General features: G+C 40.6%; 1 protein-coding gene across 1 annotated transcript in view; it reads left to right on the plus strand.

Annotated features, from left to right (window-relative positions):
• Positions 1–24489, plus strand: part of TNS3 (tensin 3) — a 256780-nt gene that overhangs the window by 71856 nt on the left and 160435 nt on the right. Inside the window, exon 4 of the mRNA XM_075142915.1 lies at positions 11210–11247. Within this exon, the coding sequence (XP_074999016.1) occupies positions 11210–11247 (38 nt within the window). The remainder of the gene's footprint in view (positions 1–11209; positions 11248–24489) is intronic.

Here is a 24489-nt window from a genome sequence, read left to right on the forward strand (position 1 = left end):
GGGCTAAGCAGATATACATCCTAATTATGCACATTTACATAGTTAGCCAAAGGGTTGCAGTGTTACAAAAGCCTTTTGATTTTTTTTTTAAGTTACTTACCCTAGATATTGAATATTCAGTATTTTACTTTATTTGTAAAGAAGCTGTAATAATGATGTAATTTCTATGTATTTTCCATGTGAATTTCTATTTTATTATATTTCTTTTATATTTTTGTATGTAAAATATAAATTTCTTTTTTATTTCAATTTTACTTTATTTTCCTTTGCTTTTTAAAATTATCATTTATCTTTGTTGTGTTGTGATCAAATGACTGTTAGTGTAGCATAAATTGCTTTTTAGATGCTCTGAATCTTCCCAATGTCTTCCCAAGTACTTCCCAAAGTACTTTTTTGGCAATTTAAAAATTTGGGGAATTCGAGTAATTTTAAATAATGCAGTATTATTTCCTAGCTCTCTTAGAGCATTGATGGGTGAAATAGGTATGAAGAATTGAAACACTTTACTCATTTCTGTTGATGAAACTCCTCTCCAGTTGATGATTAAGTTAACATGTTTAGGTGCTGCTAGTGAGGCTTTACACGCAATACAAAGCATTCCTTGAACTAGATTTTGAACTTAAAGCAATTAATGGTAGTTTGAATGAACTGAGTATCTTTTTATTAATCTAACCTAGTCATGAATGTGTTGGTCTTGGAAATATGTGTTGGAGTGGTCCTAGTAGGAACGCTTGTAGAATTTTAGTTCCTCAGTTTTTTTATTTTTCCTGAAAGCTTTTTTCCTTGATGGTTTGACTACATATGAGTTTTGCTTTCTTCCTGGTATTTTGAATCATGTATAAATGCTAGCCAAAGAAGTGTTAAATTACATTGGCATGTACGGTTAGCTCTATTGTGAGCAGAGAAATGCTTACCATGGTATAGTGTGCAAGCTGCGTGTAATAAAGAATACAATTCACCTTCTTTACTTAATTTTAATCTGTATAATAACTTCTGTCTTGTAAGTAATGTTAACATATGGTCTCATACAAGTGTCAAGTGGCTTACAGTAAGTCAGTCCTGGACTGTTTCCTTGAGCATGTAGCATTAATTGATAGTAGAAAGTATATTTTCTCATCAGATTACAGTATCTGTGTTTAATCAAGAGCTTCCAGCCACTTACAGGTCATGGATCAGGATTTGAAGACAACTGGAGCTGGTTTTCTTCTTAAAGAGGTTTGGTATTTTCCTTTGAAATTCACCTGCTTGTTTGTGATTGTGCTTGTGGTCATGGCTAGTGATCCACTTAAAATCTCATTTTGGGTTAATTGGAGTTACCTGATACAGAGTTCTCTGTACTTAATCAAATGTTCATTGCTTTTGACAAGACAAAATATATTTTTATATTGAGACTCATTTGGAGCTGACAAACTGTTCTTAAGGCTTGTTTGTGCATACTGTGTGTGTAAATATATGCATATTTAATCTTATATGATAGCAGATGGTTTTATATACTCTCTCTTTCAGTAAGTGCTTTCAGTAAGTTCCGTAATAACATGCTAGTATCTTAATAATGTGCAAAGCATGTCTGTGGTTGCAGTTTTGGCAGACAAACTATAAAGCTAGAAATGCCAAAGGAATTTGTATCCAACTTGGGCCAGTGGCATTACAGTTGACTCTAAATGGTGAAGCATGTAGTGTGTATTTGTGGGGTAGCGTTGTTTGTGTCACCCTGGTTTCCATGGAATGATCCTTGTGAAATAAGATCCTGTATTACTAGACACTTATATGGGTGTATTATGAGATCTATCCATCTATTGATCTTATAATACATCATATATAAAGATATATATTTACTGTAATTTCAACATAACTATGACATAACCATCTATGGCTAATTATGGCAACAGGCATTGATTAATTAACCATAAGATGGTTAATTATGGCAATAGGCATACCCATATGATTATGTTAATATTATAATGCGGGAGATCTTTGAGAGAATGAAAAGACTGTCATCAAATTAAAAGGGTTTTTCATCATATCACTCTTGCTTTCTGCATGATGTTTCTATGTACACTTACATGTTTTCTTGAGCACTGATCCAGCAAATTGTATTGCATTCCGTGGGACTGTTTTAGGATGGTTTTAAGATAACTGCTTCAGTTAATACTTTTAAGATTTGTAATGATGGATCTCTTGTATGTATGGCTCAGACTCATCAAGAAACAGCAGAAAACAAACCAGAAAACCTTACTATTTTCCGAAGCAATTCACTGCTAATTACCACCAAATTTAAAAGGTATATGGACTTGTGAGAAAATGAGACCTAGAACTTCTTTTTGGTAGCACTGCCTGTTTTCAGTTACGACCAACATTTGATGATACAACAGACAGACAACTGCATGTAAACAAGGGTATGCAGCCTGTAGGACCAAGGAGCATAGTCTGTTGTTGTCCCTAGAGCAGATTAGCTTGTAGCTCCTGTGAACTCCAAGGAAGAGGGATTATGGAATGCCCAAGTAAGGTTGGGTTAGGTAGGGACCCAGGCTCTTGCTATAAAACCTCATTTGACTGTCAGCCTTGCATGTGAAAGGCATCTGAGAGGATATCCAAGGGAGATTGCATGAATTGATCTAGTGGCAGCAGAGAAGTCTTTTTAGGAACCCCTCAGAAATGGGTGGATGTTGACCTGGACATGAGTGACACAGAGTGTACTGTTCTGGGGAGGAGGAGGCTGGAAAGAGAAACATGGACTGCAGCCCATCTGTCACACCAGAAGCTTGGGAAGGTCAGCCCCTCTTCTTTAGACAAAAAGTGCACACAGTAATTAGCAACTTCCACTGGATTAGTAAAATGTACTCTAATAAACACAGCTGTACAAGCTATGCATTCATATTTCAGTGCAGAGCTCAGATAGCCAAACATGGGAGCTATGTGCGTAACAACAGCAAAGACATGAAAGGGAAGGATGAATAAAGACTCACTGGAGCATACAGAGATACAGAAGAAGCCACTGTAATTAGTAGGCATTACACAAGTGGTACATAAGCATCCTGGCTGAACACAGCCTTCTCTGGAGCTGAGAGAAGCTGTAAAATTGACATCCTTTGATGGCATGTTGTTACCCCAGTGGGAAGGGCGGGAGGAATTTTGGCAGAAATCTTTAAGGTAAGTTCCTACTAATTTAAAAATAAAAAATACACAAAGCAAAAACCTCTAGGAATGTTTGATGTTCATAGTAGCCAAGCTGCATCACAGATTGTATTTCAGAAAGTTGTCTGTAGTGAAAACATGAGTTCCCTATTTGTTTACCTCATAAGGACTGACTTAATCATGCCAGAATTTGATCTGTGGTTATAAAATTTATTTTAAAGTTAAAGTTCAAACCGCTAAGGTTTCTAAAAAGCTGCAGCTTCTGTTCATTACAGCTAATAAATTAAAAAGGAAAAAAAAAAAGACGCGAAGTAAATGTGATCCCATGTGGCCCCCCCTGCATTTCTTCCAGGAAAACTGCTATGTGATCTGGTATACTTGCAATTTTATAAACTTAGCCCACTTGAAGAGAACCTAAAATTCCTAAGGGTAAATTGAAGCTAGAATTATCTGATCTAACCCAAAAATCTGAAATGAAATGCTATCATTAGAGTGAATAATTTGAGTGTGATGAATTTGATATGCCATGTGGGGAAAGGAACCTCAAAGTAAATCTTGATGCATTTGGCTAAAACCTCACACTTCTAATTGGCTTCAAAACAAGGGGTGGGGGGGAGGGAGAACTACCATGGGAGGCAGAAATAATGTATAGGAAGATAAAGTTTAAATAAAGAAGAGATGGGTGAAGAAATCTGTTGTAAGTAATCCTGAAGAGTTTGTTCTGGTATATGAAGAAAGCTTCAGGAAACTAAGCCGGGCTACAAACATAACTCCATTTAGACACATTCAGGATCTGAAACCTGTAAATAGGTAGGAGGGGGAATTGTTAGCTGATTTTATGCAAAGTCCCCATCTATTGTCATTAATGAGATAAGAAAATACCCTTGGGAAACATGCCTATAACTGTATAAGTACTTGAAGGATCATGTTGATGACCTTTGCATAGCCTATTTTGTTTTGGTCTTTGTCACTTATATTTTCTGTAGGAGCTTAAGAACAGCTGTGAATCAAAACTTCCAGGCCCATTAGGTCTTATCCACATAATAAGTAAGTTTTTAACAACCTTGGCTTAACATGGGTGATCTTCAAAATAAGAAAGCAGTCTCTTACTTTTCTCTAATCCTTGCTCTTAGCATAATTTATGCAGGATATGTTTTCAAGATCAATCACCGGCATGCAAGCTTTCGAGATCTTACAGTTCTTGCACTGTCTGCAGTTGCAAGGAAAACCTGGAGACTTTCCAGCCACTTTTTTGGTTTCATGTAGGTTGCTGGCTACAGTAAACCATGGTCTGGTTGAAATGGTTTTGTGGAAGAAATGTTGCAACATGGGTTGTCTGTTCAGCTGGAGGGAGGAGGTCTAAAAATAACCTTTGGTTCCAAACTGGATTAAGGTTTAATCATTTCCTACCTGACTTGCAAGTGTAGCTTAAAAAGATGAAAAAAAGTTGGTGTATGAGTACTTTATTTTTTAAAATGTGAAAACGTTCTCACTGTGCTAATGCTCTGCCTTTGTAACAGCATGTATGGGAAATTAAACAAAACACAAGCAAACAAAAAAAAACACCACCCAGGAGTTTTCAGGATGCAGTTAAAACAATAATGGTAGACTATAAATTCCAGAGGGGGGCCGGGGTCCAAACAAACCCAAAAAAACCTTGGTGGTCAAGGTTCTTTCTGCAAGATGGGAGGAAGGTGGGAGTAAAGGAAAAGAACAGACTTACTACTGCAGCAGTAGTGCCAAAGTATTTTTCTCTTAATAAAGATTTTCCTTGCTGTTTCCTTTCCTTGTCAGCAACAGCAAGTAGAATATTTCATCTGTGGGCAAGCTCATTCACAACACTCTTTACTGTGTAGCCAGCCCAAGTAAAATATGCTGAAGCTTTGCACAAATTTCCCATAACTGTCTTTGAGCTGTCATCTTCAAAAACAATGTCTGCAGTCCCTGTCATGAAGTGCTGGGAGCAATATTCAGATGAAGAGACAATGGTTGGCTGAATATGAAAAAAAGAACAAAAGAAAATCTAGGAAAATGTTTGAGGCACAGGAAATGCACCAGCAGATGTTGTTGTTGTAGTGTGGCTGTTAGACTTGCGACATCTTTGGCATGTGACTCTGATAACTTCTTAAATATAGAAGTGTGTGCTTTTGCAGCTAAAGCCCAATATTTCCAGTTAGAGGACTCTTCCCTCACCCTCCACCCAAAGGTATCTCTGCCCCATGCAAAACTGGATGCCATTTTATTTTTAATGCTGCAATTAATGATTTCCGTGTGTCTATTTTTCATATTGCTTTCATCTTGGATCTTTATCTTGAGTTGAATTGTTGCAGAGCTGGTAAGAACAGATTGGCAGAAAAGTGTGTGTGTGTTGGTGAGAGTTTTTTTTCTAATAATCTGATCACAATGTTATTAAACCCTTGTCAAAATATAAATGGCCAGCAAGTTGCACAGTTCTCTCCATTTGGGACATTTTGGTCATGGATGTCTTTCTGTACCAAGCTCTGCATGGAGGAGACCCTGTCGTGGTGGCCTTGCTATGCATTTTTTAAAACATCTTGATTTGGTTTCTGAAAAAAGGAAAACATCTTTTCTTCAGAGCCAATGACAGACCTGGGATTTTGTGCAAAACATTTCCTGCAGGAGGGAGATGTTGCTCAGTAGTGGTATCACTAGCCTAGCTACTAAAATGACTGGGCTTTACCACTCCTGTAACACTCTGATACCCATCTTTCTGTGGTATTAAGAGAGAAGACTGGAATTGGGAACTATGAAAACTGAGTCTTGGTTACACAAATCTTTTTATATGCTTGGTTTAGATTACATTTCGTTGTGGATCATCAAGGACTCTTCCATTACCGTCAAAAAATAGCCGTAATAGCATGTGTCTGTTTTGGGGAAGCTGGCTTGGAGATGCTGAGGGAAAGAAAGTATCTTTCAAGCAGCTAGGCCTGTGATTTGGTATCCTAATTTATTATTTGTCACCAGGAAGTTAAAAATAAATATCAAGAGCTGTATAGTATATGCTTTTGGGGCGAGTGATCTTTCTTAGGGATCAGTAAGTTATTAAACTGAGTTACATCTCTTAAATTCTCTATTTATATCAAGGTTCTGCCCCAAGAGGATTTCTGAATTATCTTGTTTGTACCCTTGCCATATATAGAGTTGTTTAAAAACAAACACACAAAAACCCACCATGGAGAATCACTTGATAAAAGCTGTGGTTAAATACAAGGTTGTCCTTATAAACTAGATATGTTTTAATATTCACTGCATGTACAGTGTGACAGAATGTTTGTATGGAATATATGGAATATATTGCCATACCATATGTCCATTAAATGCTAAAATGTGTCAAGGTGAGTAGCCCTTACCACACAGAGAAAAAATTAATACTTTGTCCTGGTAAGCCATAAATCATTCTGTGGTTAGTTTACAGAAGTACTCTCGTACTTTCAAAGTACATTGCTACTGGTTTTCAGAGATCATCCTACATGCATGAATGTAAGACGTAGAACTTTCATTTCATAAAAATTTTGGAGCTTAAGTCTGGGAGCTTAAGTCTGAAAAATATGATTCACTATGCTTATTCTTCTGTCTTTGGCAGCAGTATTATTAACTTGCAGGAGTTAACACATCTTCATGTTGATGCAAAGACATGTCTTCATTTTTTTTCTTTTTTCCTTTTTCTTTCTCCCCCTTTTAAAAAAATGGATTCTCAGAGCTATTGTTTAGGAACTGTTTTGAAGTGTAGTGAATTGACTAAATATGGCTTGGCCTCCATTTCATTGCCAGCCAGCTTGGGACAGTTGTTCTTGGAACTGATGCCACAATCCTTAAACACAAATTTGGAAAGTCTGGTATTTGATGGGAGCTGATGTGTGGGATGCAGACATTCAGCTGTTCAGTTGAAAAACTGAAGTAGTCTTGCTGAGTGTGACATTGATTAAGTCCTCCAGACTGTTTCAGGCACATTTTTAAATTCGAATACACTTGGGCTGTCGTCCTGAAAAGAGCTGAGTGCTATTTCGCTTGTAAGCTTTGCCTGAAGAATGCCAGCATTCGGTAGAAGCTGCTTGTTGAGATCTTTTAACTGTAAGTTGCATGTATTTTCCTTAACAATTGATATGCTGTGAGTATGCTCAGTTGTTCAGATGTTTTTGCATTGCATGTTTGTTGCACTGAAAAGGCATGGGTTGCACGATTGTGGTATAATACTGCTTTTTTGGCCTTAGAAATTTTCTGAAAGTGCATCTCTCTACTATTCAAGGCTTTCTATAAAAACAGCTGGCATATTGAAATGTGATTCGGTCTCTCTGGCAATCTAATGCTTGACGTAATCCATCTCTTCCAAGTACTGTAAATGCTTGGGCTGAGACAAAACCAGCCTTGGACTGAGGGAGTGCAGTCATCCACTCAGGATAGTTCTGCGAGGTAGTAGCGTTAGCTGTGGCAAGATGAATTCTAAGTAACGAAGTATCAAGCAAATTGATTTTCTTCTGTGGATGAGTGGTTAATTTGCTAGTGTTGGTGAAAGGATCTCTCACTGTTTGCAATGTTAGCAGCTATAATGGAGAAAACCGTATGAATTGCATTGTAAAAGGATGTGCCTGAAAAGGCAGTGGTGCTTCTCTCCACTAACTCTTCTATGCTCAGATACTTGGAGAGTTGTCGCTGCTGCAGTACAGCCCTTATTGCATTCACTGTTTCTCTATGTGCCTGCATGCTTCCTCATACCCAATTCATGGAATTTTCTTGATACCTCCCTTTCTTTCAAATGCTGCTGATACTTTCCCCCTCCTCACCCTGTGTGTATGTATGTATTCTTTTTTTTTTCTTATTTTTTTTTTCCCCCCTCCTTTCTGGAGAAGGGTTGGAGGGTGTGGGAAGTAGAGGAGACAAGAAAATAGAAGGACTTAACTCTATCTGTACTTTAAAAACAACCTTGACGTTTGTTCTCATGACTCTACCACACCAGCAATAAAATTGGTGGTAGGAATTATCATCTAGAGACTGATGATTGGCTGCAGGTTAGTGATCCAATGTATACTTACTTTCAATCAGTTGTGTTCCGTGCTAACCGCCTTTTTCTTTTTTGCCTTTTTTTTTTAGTTGGTTTTATCAGGTGGTTATATGTTTACTACAAACAAGACTTTTTTGGTTTTTGGAGCGTGTCTATGTGTGTACATATGTATGTATATATTTGTGTACATGTGTTCACACATGTATATATATTTGTAAGTGTTTATACACACACACATACTTACATAGATCTTTATATACATAAAAAGATTACCTTACCAGCAAATGAAAACTTGTGATACTTGCTGTACCTCAGTGGGACATACGTAGGTTACACAAAATGCTTTGAACACTTGAGCATCTGGTAAATGCCAAGAACAGTCCGTGAAATGGGCTCAGTCATTTTAAGTTTTGTTATTCTGGGCAGAGATTTAATCTACTAGTAAAATTCAGACCTGTCAAGAAAAGGGAATTGGTGTTTGGATCTATTACGCTGGGGGATCCATTTCTGTTGTTGGGATGTAGCTGGTGTGCCTTTTAGGAGCAACATATGCAGTGAGCAGTTTGATGTTCACCCCAGAGAGAAGGAGGAGAATCTTCTTTCTGCTTCTGAGCACAAAAGAATGCTTTGTTTGCTCCCAGCCTCTGGACTGTCAGTGATCTCGTTTCAGAGTGCTTATTTTTATCCAGTTTATTATCATCATTACTATCATCATCAGCTTTATTAAACAGTGAGGGAGAGAAGGTAATGACTTAACTCAGTCTAATCCATGAAAGTGCTGGATTTAGATATGAATAGGGTATTTCTGGATGCTGAGGAGGAGTGAAGCTGTCTCTATGAATGAATCGGATCTCTATCCTCAGAATGTTACAGATGTAAATACCTGAAAAAATACACAGTTTGTTTCAGTCAGAGAGCTTTGCCTGATATGTATTTGGCTAATTACCTCTTGAGGCTTTAATCTTTGTTTCCTTTGAATCTCATAAATATAGCAATGCTTTGTTTGTGAAGTCTTCTCCCTTCAATTATGTGTGGAGTTTGTACGCCGTATTTCTGTGTTGCTTATGAGTTTGAATGGGAAGCTGCTGCAAGACTCAGTCTTGTTGCTATCCAGGCTAAATTCACATCTGACTTCAGTGGTTGCTTTCCAGCAAAAACAGTACTGTTGTGTTACACAAGAGCAGCAAACACTGAATTCTCATGTATGTGGAAACTGAAAAAACTCAATGTCTGCATTTACTGTTAATCTACATCTTTAATAAAGATTTTGTGTATTGTTGGTGACATTTGTGATTTGGTTTTGTATAAGCCAGTAGCAAAATCGTGGAAATTGTCATGGAATTAAATCTATTTTTGTTTTGTATTTCATCTTGCCCCCCAGAAATCTAGGCTTAAGCATCAGTAAAGAAGATGAGAACCTTGTCTATAATATCAGGGCTTCCTGACAGATTCACTGTTTTATTCTTTACTTTTTGTAAAGATTGCCTCTCTTTTTTTGTTGTTGTTGTTTTGTTTTGTTACACCATTTTGCAGGAGGCCTCAAAGTAGGTTATAGAAGAAACTGTATGCATGCATATTTTTAGAGCATCTCTTAGCCTTTTGCAAAGTCAAAGCTAGTCATGCTGATTTAAAATTTGGATTCTACTAAATATACAGTTTCGGTGCATGTAATCACTTAATGAATTTAGGCATCCCCCATGCTGTCACGCAAGAAAGTGAAGTTTTTCTTCGTGGATTAAAAGCTATCTTCCATTTGCTTTAAGGTTGATAGCGTTTATAAGTGGTTGTTGATCATTATCAATGCTAATAATTAGAGCAGTATATTTGTGTGAACACTAATACATTTTTAGAATAAAGAATCTTGATCCTGTGAAGCACTATGAACAAAGAACTGGTTCCTAACTTGTATCTGGGGAAAATAAGTGAACATAGCACCTACAAGATTGCATAAGAAAATGGGTCAGTAAGCCTTACTTTTTTTTCCCCTGAGAAGTGACTGGAGCATGAGGGTTTTTCATTCAGCGGTTGATGCGCTTGAATCTGAAATGGGCATGGTCGTGTATTTGCTGACCTCGTCTTGGTAGTTGTATTTTTCTTGTTGGGTCAGGCTGTAGAGTGTCCTTCTCCTTGTAGAAGCACCAAGAAATGAGCATGGCTTTCAACTTCAGTGGTCTAAGGTTAGGCCCCAGTTAATCTTCCAGCTAAACCTCAGTGGTATTCTGCAGCTTACTGATCTTGGAAATTGCATAAGTAAATTTTTCCTGAATTTAAAATACAGTTTAGCTCTTAGTAACCCAAAGGATAGACATTAGAAGGAAATAAAGCAAATTTCAGAGTAAAGAAGGAAGTGCATATAAATGGAAAATCTATTAAAACTAGCCTGTATCAGATTCTAGCTATTATGCTGTTGCATCATAGTTACATTGCTGTTCATCTGGCTACTTTTAAGTTAAGTGCTGTTTTCTGAATCTAAACTTGCTAGTACGATTCATCCTTTCTTGCTCATAGGTCCGCAGGAATTTAAAAGAAATCAAGGGCTTGCCTCTTGGAAGTAACGTTTGCAACACTGTGTAAACTGTATTTCACAATCAGAAATTAAAGTCTGAAGAGTCATGGTCGCTTGTGAGTTTGAAGTCACCCTGCTTTTCTTAGCTCTCTGGAACTGCTGATATGACTAAGATTCACAGGTTACATTCGGAACAGTTTGATCTTACTATCTGTGTTATTTAGATGGTAACACTTCTGGTGCATGTGAAGCTGTAAAGGTAGGTGTCAAGATAATCAGCCCATGAAGTTTAACCAGACATACGTTATCAGAAGCTGATGGAATGCACAAATCTGATAGCCATTCCTGAAAGATAAGTTAACTACAGCAATGTTAAAAACTAAATGCATTTCTTTTTAGAGTTTTTTGTTTTGTTTTGAAGTATGTAAATACTTTTATATATACAGACCTGAGTTTGGCCAGATCTCTAGTAGAAAGCTGATCTAAAGAAATGGAGGGGAGAATCCACCCACTCTTTTACTCATATATTTTATTTGCTTTTGTTTTAGTTTGCAAGTATGCCTGCCACAGGAAATGTGAAGAAAAGGTAAGCATGTTTATTTGTCTCCTTTCTTGCTGTTGATCCACATGTATTTGAAGTTGAGACTACAAAAGCTGTATCAACAAATTAAGAATAAGATGATTATTAAATCAGATGCCTAGCTGTCAGAAAAATAATACTTCTTTTGCTGGGGTATTGTTCGTGCCATTAATAAAAAACAAGTCCCTATGTAGTCAAAACATCTGCATCAGTGGTTGAGTTTCTCATTCCTCCCACAGGAGGACATGTTTCAAGTTGAAAAAAGCAAGTTAAGTGGCTGAAATACAAACCACATGGTTCTACCAGAAAAGAAGAAAATGTATCTTAGTGAGTAAGGTGTATATATGTATACACACACCCCTATATATATGTGTGTGTATATATATACACACACTCATACCCCTATGTGTGCGTGTGAGCGTGTATATATACACCCTCCTCTCTCTCTCTCTCTCTCTCTCTCTCTCTCTCTCTCTCTCTCTCTCAAATTTTTACAGCAACAGAGATTTAAAGGCAAACTTTTGGCACTGGATTGTGAAGAGTGTATCCATGTTATTAATTTATTTTCAATGTCTACTGTAGATAGTTTCCACCCAGTTCAGTGTCATTGCTAGATTTTTGTTAGTTTTTAAAATTTCTGAGTCCCTTTCACACAAGGTGAGATCAGTACTTCCATGGTCTCAGATGACTTAAAATTTCCCCATCCCTAGATTTGTGTAAATCAAAGACGTTTAGAGAGTGTTGCAGCCTAAATCTAGCAGTCTTGGAGGGCTTTACTTTATTTTACCAGAACCACCCTCATGGGATAACATTCCCTGCTTTTAACTAAAACTTTTGATAGTACTTGCTATCTATGAAGGAAGCATTTTTTGTAGTTAGAGCACTAAGCTTCTGGAAACCACAGATCTAGTCCTACTACCTGTGTTGTTGACTTGATATTTGGCCTTGTGCAAGGATTTGTTTGTTTCAGTGCTTTCAAGAAATATAACTAAGTTCAAGAGAAGAACCTCTGCTTAGTGAAGGACTTGGAGATTTCTCAGTCCATTTGGGGAAATTCTAGTAAATACAAGTGTCAGTTGGCTGAGCATCTCCCATTTTGGGTGATAATGGTACTTGTGCATTTGAAAATTGCTGTGTTTTGTGGTATGCTGAATAAATGCAGAATTTTGTTTTTTCATGAAATAAAGTACATGCAGTGGTAATTAAGTTTGCAAGTAAGGTATTACCTTTTTGAAGGTTTTCATCAATTATATACATTCAATAATGATTAATAATAATACTATCGTGATGGTGGTTTAGAAGTAGAAGGGAAACAGTTTAGTAGAAAGAAGTACTTTTGGTTAGACTAGATGAAGTAATTGATCCCTCTTTGCACAGTAGCTTTAGTTCTCCAAATAGCACTTGCAGTACGGAATTCTACCAGCTTCCATGGGGAAGAATCTGGCTTGTTGATAACGTTGGTAGCTTGCAAATTTGCTTTGGTAGGTGCTACATAATCTAGAGTTCCCAGAAGCAATGGTACATAAATGATGCCGGAGACTGTGGTAAGAAATTCTTTAAACTTGTTTTGGAGACAAATAATTTCATATGTGCCATATATCAAAAACGGGAAACTATATTTCAATTAGTATTTATGCTCTCTGGCATTTGGTTGTTGAGTGTTGAAAAGACTAATATATCGAGTGCCAAAAGTATATAGTAGCGTAACTATCATCAAGATACTGGTATTTTTTATGGTTTTTAAATAATTGAAATTGAAATACATAGCATGTATTACAGAAGATAGAAAAATAAGGTATGGGAACAAGACCAAATTTAATAATCAGTTATTTCTTACAAGAGGCTTTTTTCCTGATTTTTCAGGGTAGTAGTAAGCCAACAAGTAGCTTAAATTTCAGAATTTTTCTACGAGTCTTTTCTTTTCTGACCACTTTTATGAGGCTCACAGCAATTTTTTATATAATCTTGTTACATCGTTCATCCCGATTCAGATCTGAATTTTGCGTTTATTGCCTAAAATGGCATCTGTATTTTCATTTGGTTATCAGTTTAAGGCAGGAATGTCTTTGGTGGTTTTTAGGCTGGACTGAGAATATACTAAGACCATCTAAGGATGTTGCAGGCAACCTTGAGGATACCTGTAGCCATAATCATATGCACTGATTCCGATCCGTGTGTGTGGAAAGAGTTTCATGAACTCCAGCTGATCTGCAAGTATCTCTTCTCCCTAGAATATATTTTATCTCCAAGACAAGTATTACTCCCTGCATTTTCCATAAAACTACCCTGTCCACAGCTTATGGGAAGTAACTATTTTTGCGTTAGTTAAACGTCCCCCAAGACAAAATGTGTAAGCAGTTACTCAGCTGATGGTCACGTGGAAAGGGAGTGAATGAGAACAAAGAACGTTGCACTTACGAGATCCTGTAGTCATTTTGGAAAAGAGTAATGCATTAGCACGGTAAACCATTACTCGAAAGACTACTGGGGTCATGAGTGTTTATAAAAGCATTATCATGTGTAAGTTTAGCCATAAAGCCCCATAACAAAATAGATAATGTCATAAATGTGGTCAGGTGAAAACAGCAGCTCAGGCCTTACACTGGCAACACTACAATACAGGTTTTCAAGAGTTTGTCAAGACAATACCACTACTATGCTTGCAAATGAAAAACAAAAATTTCTTATTATATAAATCATCCATGAAAATAAAGTTTATGCAGACCTGAAAATAAAGTGGACTCTGAATTTGATCACAAGGTACAAATGAAGGAAGAATCCCATTTTGGAATTGCTCGGGATATCAGCTGCTGCCTTGTAGGATGAACCCTGATCAGTTCTGTGGGGGTTTTCCAATTGCCCCTGACATAACAGTGAGTACAAAATTAACAAACTCAGGCAAGCATTGTAGTAATATTTCAAAACCTAGGGCACATCTGGAAGAAAATCTGAAGTTACAAAAACAAAAGAAAAGAAGCAGAGATTAGCTTGCACCAATTTAGGCTGTTGCATTCAGTGCCATTATATCAGTTGCAGAAAGATTATAACATTTGAAATTATGTAGCATAAATCCACTAGATGGTGTGGATGTATACTAGCGTGAAAATTGGATGAGCTGTAAAAGACAGTTACTCAAAAACCCAACAAAAATAGCGCCAAAAGCCCAAACTCCGCTGTCTTGGAGTTGTCTGTGGAAATAAAAACAAACAAAACAGTGAACATAGTGGATGTCTGGATATAAAACCTTAAGACATATATCCATCTCTAGTCAGGTTATTGTTTGCAATTTAACCCTGAAGGGGAGGGCGGGTGCATGGCTGCAGGGATGAATTAATGGAAATTAAGGATACACAAATTCAGAACAGATGTCAGGAAGCAGTATTTCATGCAGAGAGGAATGAATATGTGAACAAGTCTCCCAGGCAAGTTGGTTCAGATGAAAAGCAGTGAGGTTACTCAGGACTGAAGCGATCTAATTGTGTCCAGGGGGGTAGAGCTCCGAGTGGGCTGTGCCGTAAGTGGGCTGGTCGATCAGCCTGCTCTGAAGATGTCCCCCAACTCTTGTAGCCTGTGTGAACTCTCATAACCTATTTGTGAAACTGTCTGCTGCATCCCTGCCAGTGCAATGTCAGAGATCTTGGTGTGCAGCGGGGTCTGTAGAAGCATTTGATTTCAGTACAGCCTCTCAGGACAGCTGTTTTGCCTGCGTACTGCTCGATGGTCCTCTTCTGTACCCGTCAGCATGGTGTGCATTGGCAGTCCTGAGCCAGGACAGCCCTGTTGCTCTGAGCCTCAGAAACCTGATACATGTTAATAAAGACACGTGGTTGTATGTGTAATGTGACTCTTCTAGTATTCTGGCTGTCCATACTCAAAGTGAGGTGTTGTCCTGCTGACATATATGTGTGCTCATCAAGGAGGCCCAGTGAACCATACTTTTCTGCATGTTGACAGAAAAGAGAGCCTGAAAATGCTGCCCTGCTTGAACAGTACTGGGATGTTTTTAACTTGCTGGACCATAGTGATGCCTCTTCTGGTCATGGGAAGCCCTCATAAACTTGTCATTGACGTTGCATAGATTAAGCTATTGTAATATATTTGGTTTTGTAGCAGGCTTATTTAGAACTAAAACCAACCTTTCAAATTGTTACGTTATACCAGCATATACTACTATCTCAATTTACTATAAAGTATTCTTTTTTTGTGCTTTAGTCACCTGTGCTTTTTTCCTTCAAAGTGATGGGGGCAGAAGACCACTTTAGAGGAAAGTGTTTGCTATTCCTGTATGTACTGTGTTTTAAAACTCTCTGTAAAAGGCAACGTTTTTGTTTTCACTCTGAAAAACATTGTAAAAATGAATTCTGAAAGAATTTTGTTTTGCTGTACAAATCCCTAAATTACCAAATTTAGGTAATTACTATCTTGTATGGCCTCAGTCCGTGCGTGTTTAACTTGGAAGTATTTCTGTATAGCTATTTGAACACTAATATCTAATTAGTGTTCTCTGAGGTTTCTGAAGCTACAGCATGACTAATGCCCCAGGGCTTTACTCTGGATTTTGCTCTGGGAACTTGAGTCCCCTTTGTTTTGTAACTTTGTCTTGGGGCATGCGTATGATGTAGGAATACTTGTTTGTCCCACCACCAGGCTTTCACTTAGCTCTCTGTCCTGGGATACCATTTTTTCCATCTTTTACTTTTACTCTGTCAGGTATGTGGTATAGAGCTGTGGCATTGAAAGGCATCATCTCATGATTCTAGTCTTCCCAGATTGATTCTATCTCATCATCTGTGTCTTGCCCTAGAATTCCCAGATTGAAGTCTGGAAATTTGAAAACCAGTTTCTATCTCCTGTCCTGTGGGAAGACTGGAAGCAAGAGGGGGAACCTCTTGACCATATTTTCTTGACCTGTTTCTTGTATGCTAATTCTCCCTCTGGAGAACTGACTGATTTTATTAAGTTTGTAAGCAAATGCTTAAATTTGCTTACAATCAGTAAGCTTAAGTATTGGCTGAAGTCTTTTGCTGAATCCAGCTTTATGCCTTTGCCTAGCAAACATTGCATGTATCCTTAATTCCACCTGGAAGATATTTTTGCTATGCTTAAGCCAAAAAGACATTTTCTTTACATAATACAGTTTGATTCTTTGCTAGTCTGAAATGATGTTTCAAAGAAACCAATATCCTAGGCAGATGGCTCTATGGCTTTTTCCAGGTCCAGTAAGATGAATTTATTTGTATATTTTTGATTTGCGCACTTTCCTCTCTGCTTCTGTTTTTACTTTTATGCCTCCTGTACTAGGAGTTTAGTTTAAATCCTAATCTCAAATGCACACACTTGGCTGTCTTTGATTTTATTTTTTTTTTTTTTTAAAGAAGGATTTGAAAGAAGACTTTCTGTTTAAAAGTTCTTCACTTCTCGCTCCTCTGTATTGCACTGAAGTTACGTGAGCAGAAGAGTGGTGACTTCTCACTCTGTGTGCAGTGCACGGTATGTCCTGATTGCAGGACACTGCTTACTGTTCATTGCTAAAGAGTAAAGTACGTAAAAGAGCACCTCTTTAGACTTCCATTAGCCCTGTAAGAAGGAATTTTGACTTGTAGTCCCAGGCAAGGGGACTGGGGAAAAAAAAAAATTAACTACATTTAAGGTAAGTGCACCCTGGTCCATCTTTTTAGATTACTAGTTCCGTTAGGAAGGTGAAACCAGGGAAGAGACTGATAGCAGAAGCGAGTAAGCAGTGGGCTGGACTCTTCAGAGTGGTGGTGAGGCACTTTTTCTTCAAATGAGGAAAAAAAAGAAGTCACTGAGGTTTCCAAGGTTACTGTGTTCCTGCTAATGTCTGATCTCTGCTGCTGCTTCGATTACTGCACTGAAATTGATGTGAAGGTTGGCCCAGTATGTTCACGGTGATACTTGGTCAGTTTGGAAAGGGAAGAAACTATATCGTGGATGTTACAATTTCTCAAACGGTTGCCAACGTTCTCTCTTTTTGAGGGTCATAATTATTTATTTCTTTTCTGTCTGATTTGCATGCTGGATCAGCTTGCTATTGAGGGAATTCGGCATGTGTAACAGAAGGGTGGAAAGAATTCCTCTTTGAATGTTTAAAACAATACAAAATCAGAGCAGAAGCCAGATTTGCAAGATGTCAAAATGTGTATTACTTTTTAAAGAGATGGCTGCTACTTTGCTAGTGACAGTTTAAACATAGTGTTTCTCTTGAACATTCTAACCTTGTTTCATACTTGCACTCAGTTGCATTTCGAGCACTACAGATAACGTGTCAAACTTTCTCAGAAAAATGAAGGCAGTTTTTGGGGAAGAGACACAAACAGGATACCACAAACTTTTCACCTGAATGCCCAGGGTCTGTCAATCATTACATTGTTATTTTTAAGTGATTTTGAAGCAAAGCTCTTTTAGTTTTAAAAATAATTGAGCAACCTGGAAAAGATTTGCTTTGCTGAGATCAACAAAATACTGTCAACTTTTATACCTTAGTTAATATGGCACTGTTGAAAGTGTAGATTAAAACTATCATGACGAGTGGTGGACCAAATAGTGGTGACTTTGCGTCTCAATGGGTTCATATGAATTTGTGTCGTGGTTTAATCTGGCAGGCAGCCAAATACCACGCAGCCGCTCACTCACTCCCCCCGCCCCCGCAGTGGGACGGGGAGAGAATCGGAAGAGTACGAGTGAGAAAAACTCGTGGGTTGAGATAAAGACAGTTTAATAGAACAGAAAAGGGAAAATAATAATAATAATAAATAATGATAGAATATACAAAATGAGTGATGCACAATGCAATTGCTCACCACCCGCGCTGACCGATAACCAAGTAGCAATCGGTACTTCCTGCATCACGCCTACCGTTCATATACTGAGCATGATGTCACATGGTATGGAATACCCTGGTGGCCAGCTGGGCTGTCTGTCCTGATTATGTTCCCTCCCATCTTGTGTACCTAGCTCAGTCAGTAGGCATGGGAGCTGTCCTTGGACTAGGAGGGTACTTAGCAACAACTGAAAACGTCAGTGTGTTATCAACATTCTTCTCATCCTAAATCCAAAACACAGCACTAGGAAGAAATTTAACCTTATCCCAGCCAAAACGGGACAGTATCCACCCCTTATTCTATACCATTTACGTTATGCTTAGGTTTCACATTTTTCGATATATTTCAATTAATCACCACTATCTTTCTTTTTATATATACATATATATATATATGCACACACAGATATCATTCCCTTAGTCTATGGACTATCCCTTTAAAATGTCCATTGAGTTCATTTAGTCCACAACTTTGGGCTCCATCTGTCATAACAGTCTTTCAGGGCCGGAGAGATGGTGTGTGGTGTTGGGCTGTTGCATCCTGAAGCCAGTTCTCATTTCGGTACTGCTGCACTCATTCAGTTCTATCATCGTTGCACTTTGCTCGGTTTCATCAGAGTTAGTTCATTCTTTGTTAATCTGGGTGATTTTCACTGCTATACCATTGATAGCAACCGTAGAAGTAATGATATACAATATCATATAACAATTGACATCATAAAATTCAGTTCATTGGCTATTTTCACCCAAAATCAAATCCCCTTGAGGTACACACCAGACCTCCCCATCCTTTCGCATCACCGACCAAGTGCACCCAGGTCCTTGAGCAAAAGCATTCCCACGGATGGGTTTTCCCTTGCCAGAGGCAGGAGGAAACCCAGACTGTCTTCCCCAGCGTATTTCTTATGTGCACGACAGGGACTTTATCTCCATCTACAGTACGTAAGAATCTTGATTGGGCAGGGCCAGCTCGAGTGACAGATCCCCTAGTGTTGACTAACCAGGTGGCCTTTGCTAAATGTGTGTCCCAATGCTTGAATGTCCCACCATCCATTGCCCTCAGTGTTGTCTTTAGCAGTCCGTTGCATCGTTCAATTTTTCCGGAGGCTGGTGCATGATACGGGATGTGATATACCCACTCAATGCCATGCTCTTTGGCCCAGGTGTCTATGAGGGTGTTTCGGAAGTGAGTCCTGTTGTCTGACTCAATTCTTTCTGGGGTGCCATGTCGCCATAGGATTTGCTTTTCAAGGCCCAGGATGGTGTTCCGGGCAGTGGCATGGGGCACAGGGTATGTTTCCAGCCATCCGGTGGTTGCTTCCACCATGGTGAGCACATAGCGCTTGCTGTGGCGGATTTGTGGGAGTGTGATATAATCAATCTGCCAGGCCTCCCCATATTTATATTTCAACCATCGTCCTCCATACCAAAGAGGCTTTACTCGCTTGGCTTGTTTGATTGCAGCACATGTTTCACATTCATGGATAACCTGTGCAATAGTGTCCATGGTTAAGTCCACCCCTCGATCATGAGCCCATCTACAAGTTCCGTCTCTTCCTTGATGGCCTGAAGCGTCATGGGCCCACCGAGCTATAAAAGGTTCACCCTTATGTTGCCAGTCCAGATCCACCCGAGCCACTTCGATCTTAGCAGCCTGGTCTACCTGCTGGTTGTTTTGATGTTCTTCAGTGGCCCGACTCTTGGGTACGTGAGCATCTATGTGACGTACTTTTAATGTCAGGTTCTCTATCCGGGCAGCAATATCTTGCCACAACGCGGCAGCCCAGATGGGTTTACCTCTGCGCTGCCAGTTGTTCTGCTTCCACTGCTGCAACCACCCCCACAGGGCATTTGCCACCATCCATGAGTCAGTATAGAGATAAAGCACTGGCCATTTTTCTCGTTCGGCAATGTCCAAGGCCACCTGGATGGCTTTCACCTCTGCAAACTGACTCGATTTACCTTCTCCTTCAGCAGTTTCTGCAACTTGGCGTATAGGACTCCATACCGCAGCTGTCCACTTCCGATGCTTTCCCACAAGGCGACAGGACCCATCAGTGAACAGGGCATATTGCTTCTTGTTTTCTGGTAGTTTGTTATATGGTGGGGCCTCTTCAGCACGTGTCACCTCCTCCTCTGGGGATATTCCAAAATCTTTGCCTTCTGGCCAGTTCGTGATCACTTCCAAGAGTCCTGCGCAACCGGGGTTTCCTATTCGGGCCCATTGTGTGATCAGTGCGACCCACTTACTCCGCGTAGCATCGGTTGCATGATGTGTAGAGGGGACGCTCCCTTTGAACATCCAGCCCAGCACCGGCAGTCGGGGTGCCAGGAGGAGCTGTGCTTCAGTCCCAACCACTTCCGAAGCAGCTTGAACCCCTTCATATGCTGCCAATATCTCCTTCTCAGTTGGAGTGTAGCGGGCCTCGGATCCTCTGTATCCCCGACTCCAGAACCCTAAGGGTCGACCTCGAGTCTCCCCTGGTGCTTTCTGCCAGAGGCTCCAGGTAGGGCCATTCTCCCCGGCTGCGGTGTAGAGCACATTCTTCACATCTTGTCCTGCCCAGACTGGCCCAAGGGCTACTACATGAACTATCTCCTGTTTAATTTGTTCAAAGGCTTGTTGTTGCTCAGGGCCCCATTTGAAATCGTTCTTCTTCCGAGTCACTTGATAGAGGGGGCTTACAATCAGGCTGTAATTTGGAATATGCATTCTCCAAAAACCCACAACGCCTAAGAAGGCTTGTGTTTCCTTTTTGCTAGTTGGTGGGGACATGGCTGTTATTTTGTTGATCACATCCATTGGGATCTGGCGACGACCATCTTGCCATTTTATTCCTAAAAACTGGATCTCCTGTGCAGGTCCCTTGACCTTACTTTGTTTTATGGCAAAACCGGCTTTCAGAAGGATTTGAATTATTCTCTCCCCTTTCTCAAAAACTTCTTCTGCTGTGCTGCCCCACACAATGATGTCATCAATGTATTGCAGGTGTTCGGGAGCCTCACCCTGTTCCAGTGCGGTGTGGATCAGTCCATGGCAAATGGCAGGGCTGTGTTTCCACCCCTGGGGCAGTCGGTTCCAGGTGTACTGGACGCCCCTCCAAGTGAAAGCAAACTGTGGCCTGCACTCTGCTGCCAAAGGGATGGAGAAGAAGGCATTAGCAATATCAGTTGTGGCGTACCACTTGGCTGCCTTTGACTCCAGTTCATATTGAAGTTCTAGCATGTCCGGCACAGCAGCACTCAGTGGCGGCGTGACTTCGTTCAGGCCACGATAGTCTACTGTTAGCCTCCACTCTCCATTGGACTTTCACACTGGCCATATGGGACTGTTAAAGGGTGAGCGAGTCTTGCTGATCACTCCTTTTGGGTCCTTGAAATACCCTCTCCTGAGGTAGTCTATGCCAAGGATGCACGGAGCCTCTGGGCCAGTCACAATGGGGTGCTTCTGCCACTCATTCCCAGTTAGGCTCACTTCGGCCTCCAATACAGTTAACTCTTGGGATCCCCCTGTCACTCCAATACAAATGGGTTCTGCCCCTTTATAGCTTGATGGCATCAGGGTACACTGTGCACCAGTCTCTACGAGAGCCTTATACTCCTGTGGCTCTGATGTGCCAGGCCATCGAATCCACACAGTCCAGTAAACCCGGTTGTCCCTTTCCTCCACCTGGCTGGAGGCAGGGTCCCTCTAGTTCTGGTCATAGTATCCGCTTCTCACTTCTTGCAAACGTGAGTCAAGAATTCCTTCATTACAATCCAAAGTAAGTTCAGCCCTTCTACTCTGGCTGGGGAACTGTTCACTGGAAACTGGACTGTCGTGAGACAGGTTTTTCCTGAAAAGTGGAGCAGCATTTTTCCTGAGAGAACCCCCTTGTGTGATTGTTTTTCCTTGCAACTCTCGGACACGTGCCTCTAGGGTCAAGGTAGGTTTTCCATCCCACTGCCTCATGTCTTCTCCGTGGTCATGCAGGTAAAACCACAGGGTGCCCTGTGGTGTGTACTTTCTATATCCTCTCTCTTGAGCAGAAGAACACTGACTCCTAATGCCTGAGATACTGGTCCATACAAGTGGGGAATAGGACCTATTGTCTTTGAGTTGCTGGACCTTCCGGGACAGTTTCTCCACAGCTGAGACAAGGGAGGAGGAGACACTTTCTTCGTATTCCCGGAGATTGCTAACAACAACATCAACCGTTGGTGCTTCTTCCTCTTTCCAGCACAGTACTGCCAGCGAATTGGCATATGACGCTGGTGCGCTCCGTAGTAATTTCCGCCACATGGGTCACGTGCACTGGACTTCATCTGGATCTTTGGGTGTTTGGTCATCGTCCAGGTCACTATAAACTACCTCCAGCACACCTAGTTCTCTCAGGTACTGGATACCTCTCTCCATGGTGGTCCATTTGCCGAGGCGATATATAACATCTTCCTTGAAGGGATACCTTTCCTTCACGCCTGACAGCAGTCGTCTCCAGAGGCTGAGGGCCAATTGCTTTGTCAATGCCTCCTTCCCTAGCAAGGGATCCCAGCTGTTTGGCTTCTTTCCCCTCTAATTCCAGGCTACTGGCCCCATTATCCCAGCATTGGAGCAGCCAGGTAACAATATGCTCACCTGGATGAAGGCTGAAATCTTTCCGCGTATCTCGCAGCTCACTCAGGGATAGGGATCGGGTGGTTTCCATCTCGTTTATGAGTTCTTCCTCTTCCTCCTACTCTCCTCGTGATGGCCCTGCTCTTCCATCATCCCTTTCTAAACGACCTGACCTCCGCTTCCAAGATTTCCTCTTCTGTACAGGGGCAATGGATACCAGCAAAGGTTGGTCCTCTGGTTCAGCTGTAGTGCCTGTTGCTGGGGTTTGGGTAGCTGCAGTGCTTGTCATGGGGGTTGGAGTAACTGTAGTGACTGTTGCCGGAGTTTGAGTGGCTGCAGTGCCTATTGCAGGGGTTAGAGAAGCTACGGTGACTGTTGCTGGGGTTTGAGTAGCCACAGGGTTTGTCGCGGGGATTGAAGTAGCCGTAGTGCCTGTCGTGGGGTTTTGAGCAGCTACCGTGTCTGTTGCCGGGGTTGATCTCCCGCTGCCCACCGCCCCTGAGACTCGCCGCTCCGCCCGCCCAGACGAGGCAACGCTGTTTGCCCTCCCTCTTTTCTTTTTCCTGAGGGTTGATCTCTGCACAGTATTCCTGAATAGTTGTTTAACCCTACACAAGGCCTGAACCAGATTCAGGAGACGTAGCAATATGAACATGCTTGTTTGAACATCCCAAGGATATTCAAAGTTCTCAGGGAATAGTGTGGACATCTTTGTGAAGAGGATAGAAGAAAAAGGAGTTTCTGATGATATGGAAGGGAAGATGAACAAGTGGGAGAAAGTGTCCCATTCTGTCTCCCCCTTAAATTCATTCTCCGCGGGGAAAAAAGTGCAATTACTAATAATTTCTAAGAGGTGGTTCCCGATGTACAGAAATGACGGCAGTACTGAGTACAGATACCAGGTTAGACTTACGACCAATGATCTTATCACCTCATAAAACAGCAGCAAAATGATTATCTTGGCCCAGTTCCGACTGATGATAAACAACACAAAAGGGAACACATACTGCAAGCAAGGTATTACATGACCCAACATTGAGAGCCAGTCCCACAACTTTGACAGCCAATACATCAACATTGTGACCAATCGATATAACGAATGCTTATAGCAATTTTGCCTTAACACACTTTGGTCAGATCTATCGTTATCTCAACCCTTCGAGCCCCACGTTGGGCACCAGAAAGGACTGTCGTGGTTTAATCTGGCAGGCAGCCAAATACCACGCAGCTGCTCACTCACTCCCCCCGCCCCCGCAGTGGGACGGGGAGAGAATCGGAAGGGTACGAGTGAGAAAAACTCATGGGTTGAGATAAAGACAGTTTAATAGAACAGAAAAGGGAAAATAATAATAATAAATAATGATAGAATATACAAAATGAGTGATGCACAATGCAATTGCTCACCACCCGCGCTGACCGATAACCAAGTAGCAATCGGTACTTCCTGGATCACGCCTACCGTTCATATACTGAGCATGATGTCACATGGTATGGAATACCCCGGTGGCCAGCTGGGCTGTCTGTCCTGATTATGTTCCCTCCCATCTTGTGTACCTAGCTCAGTCAGTAGGCATGGGAGCTGTCCTTGGACTAGGAGGGAACTTAGCAACAACTGAAAATGTCAGTGTGTTATCAACATTCTTCTCATCCTAAATCCAAAACACAGCACTAGGAAGAAATTTAACCCTATCCCAGCCAAAACCGGGACAGTTTGTTTTTGGTTTGGTCCCCCCCCAGTATTGGTTTCTCTTAACCCTTTCATATTTTGGGCAGAGGGAATCAAGGACTTAAATGAAAACTTGTGTCATGTTGT

This window comes from Calonectris borealis, chromosome 2 (assembly GCF_964195595.1).
Source record: "Calonectris borealis chromosome 2, bCalBor7.hap1.2, whole genome shotgun sequence".
Classification (NCBI taxonomy): Eukaryota; Metazoa; Chordata; class Aves; order Procellariiformes; family Procellariidae; genus Calonectris; species Calonectris borealis.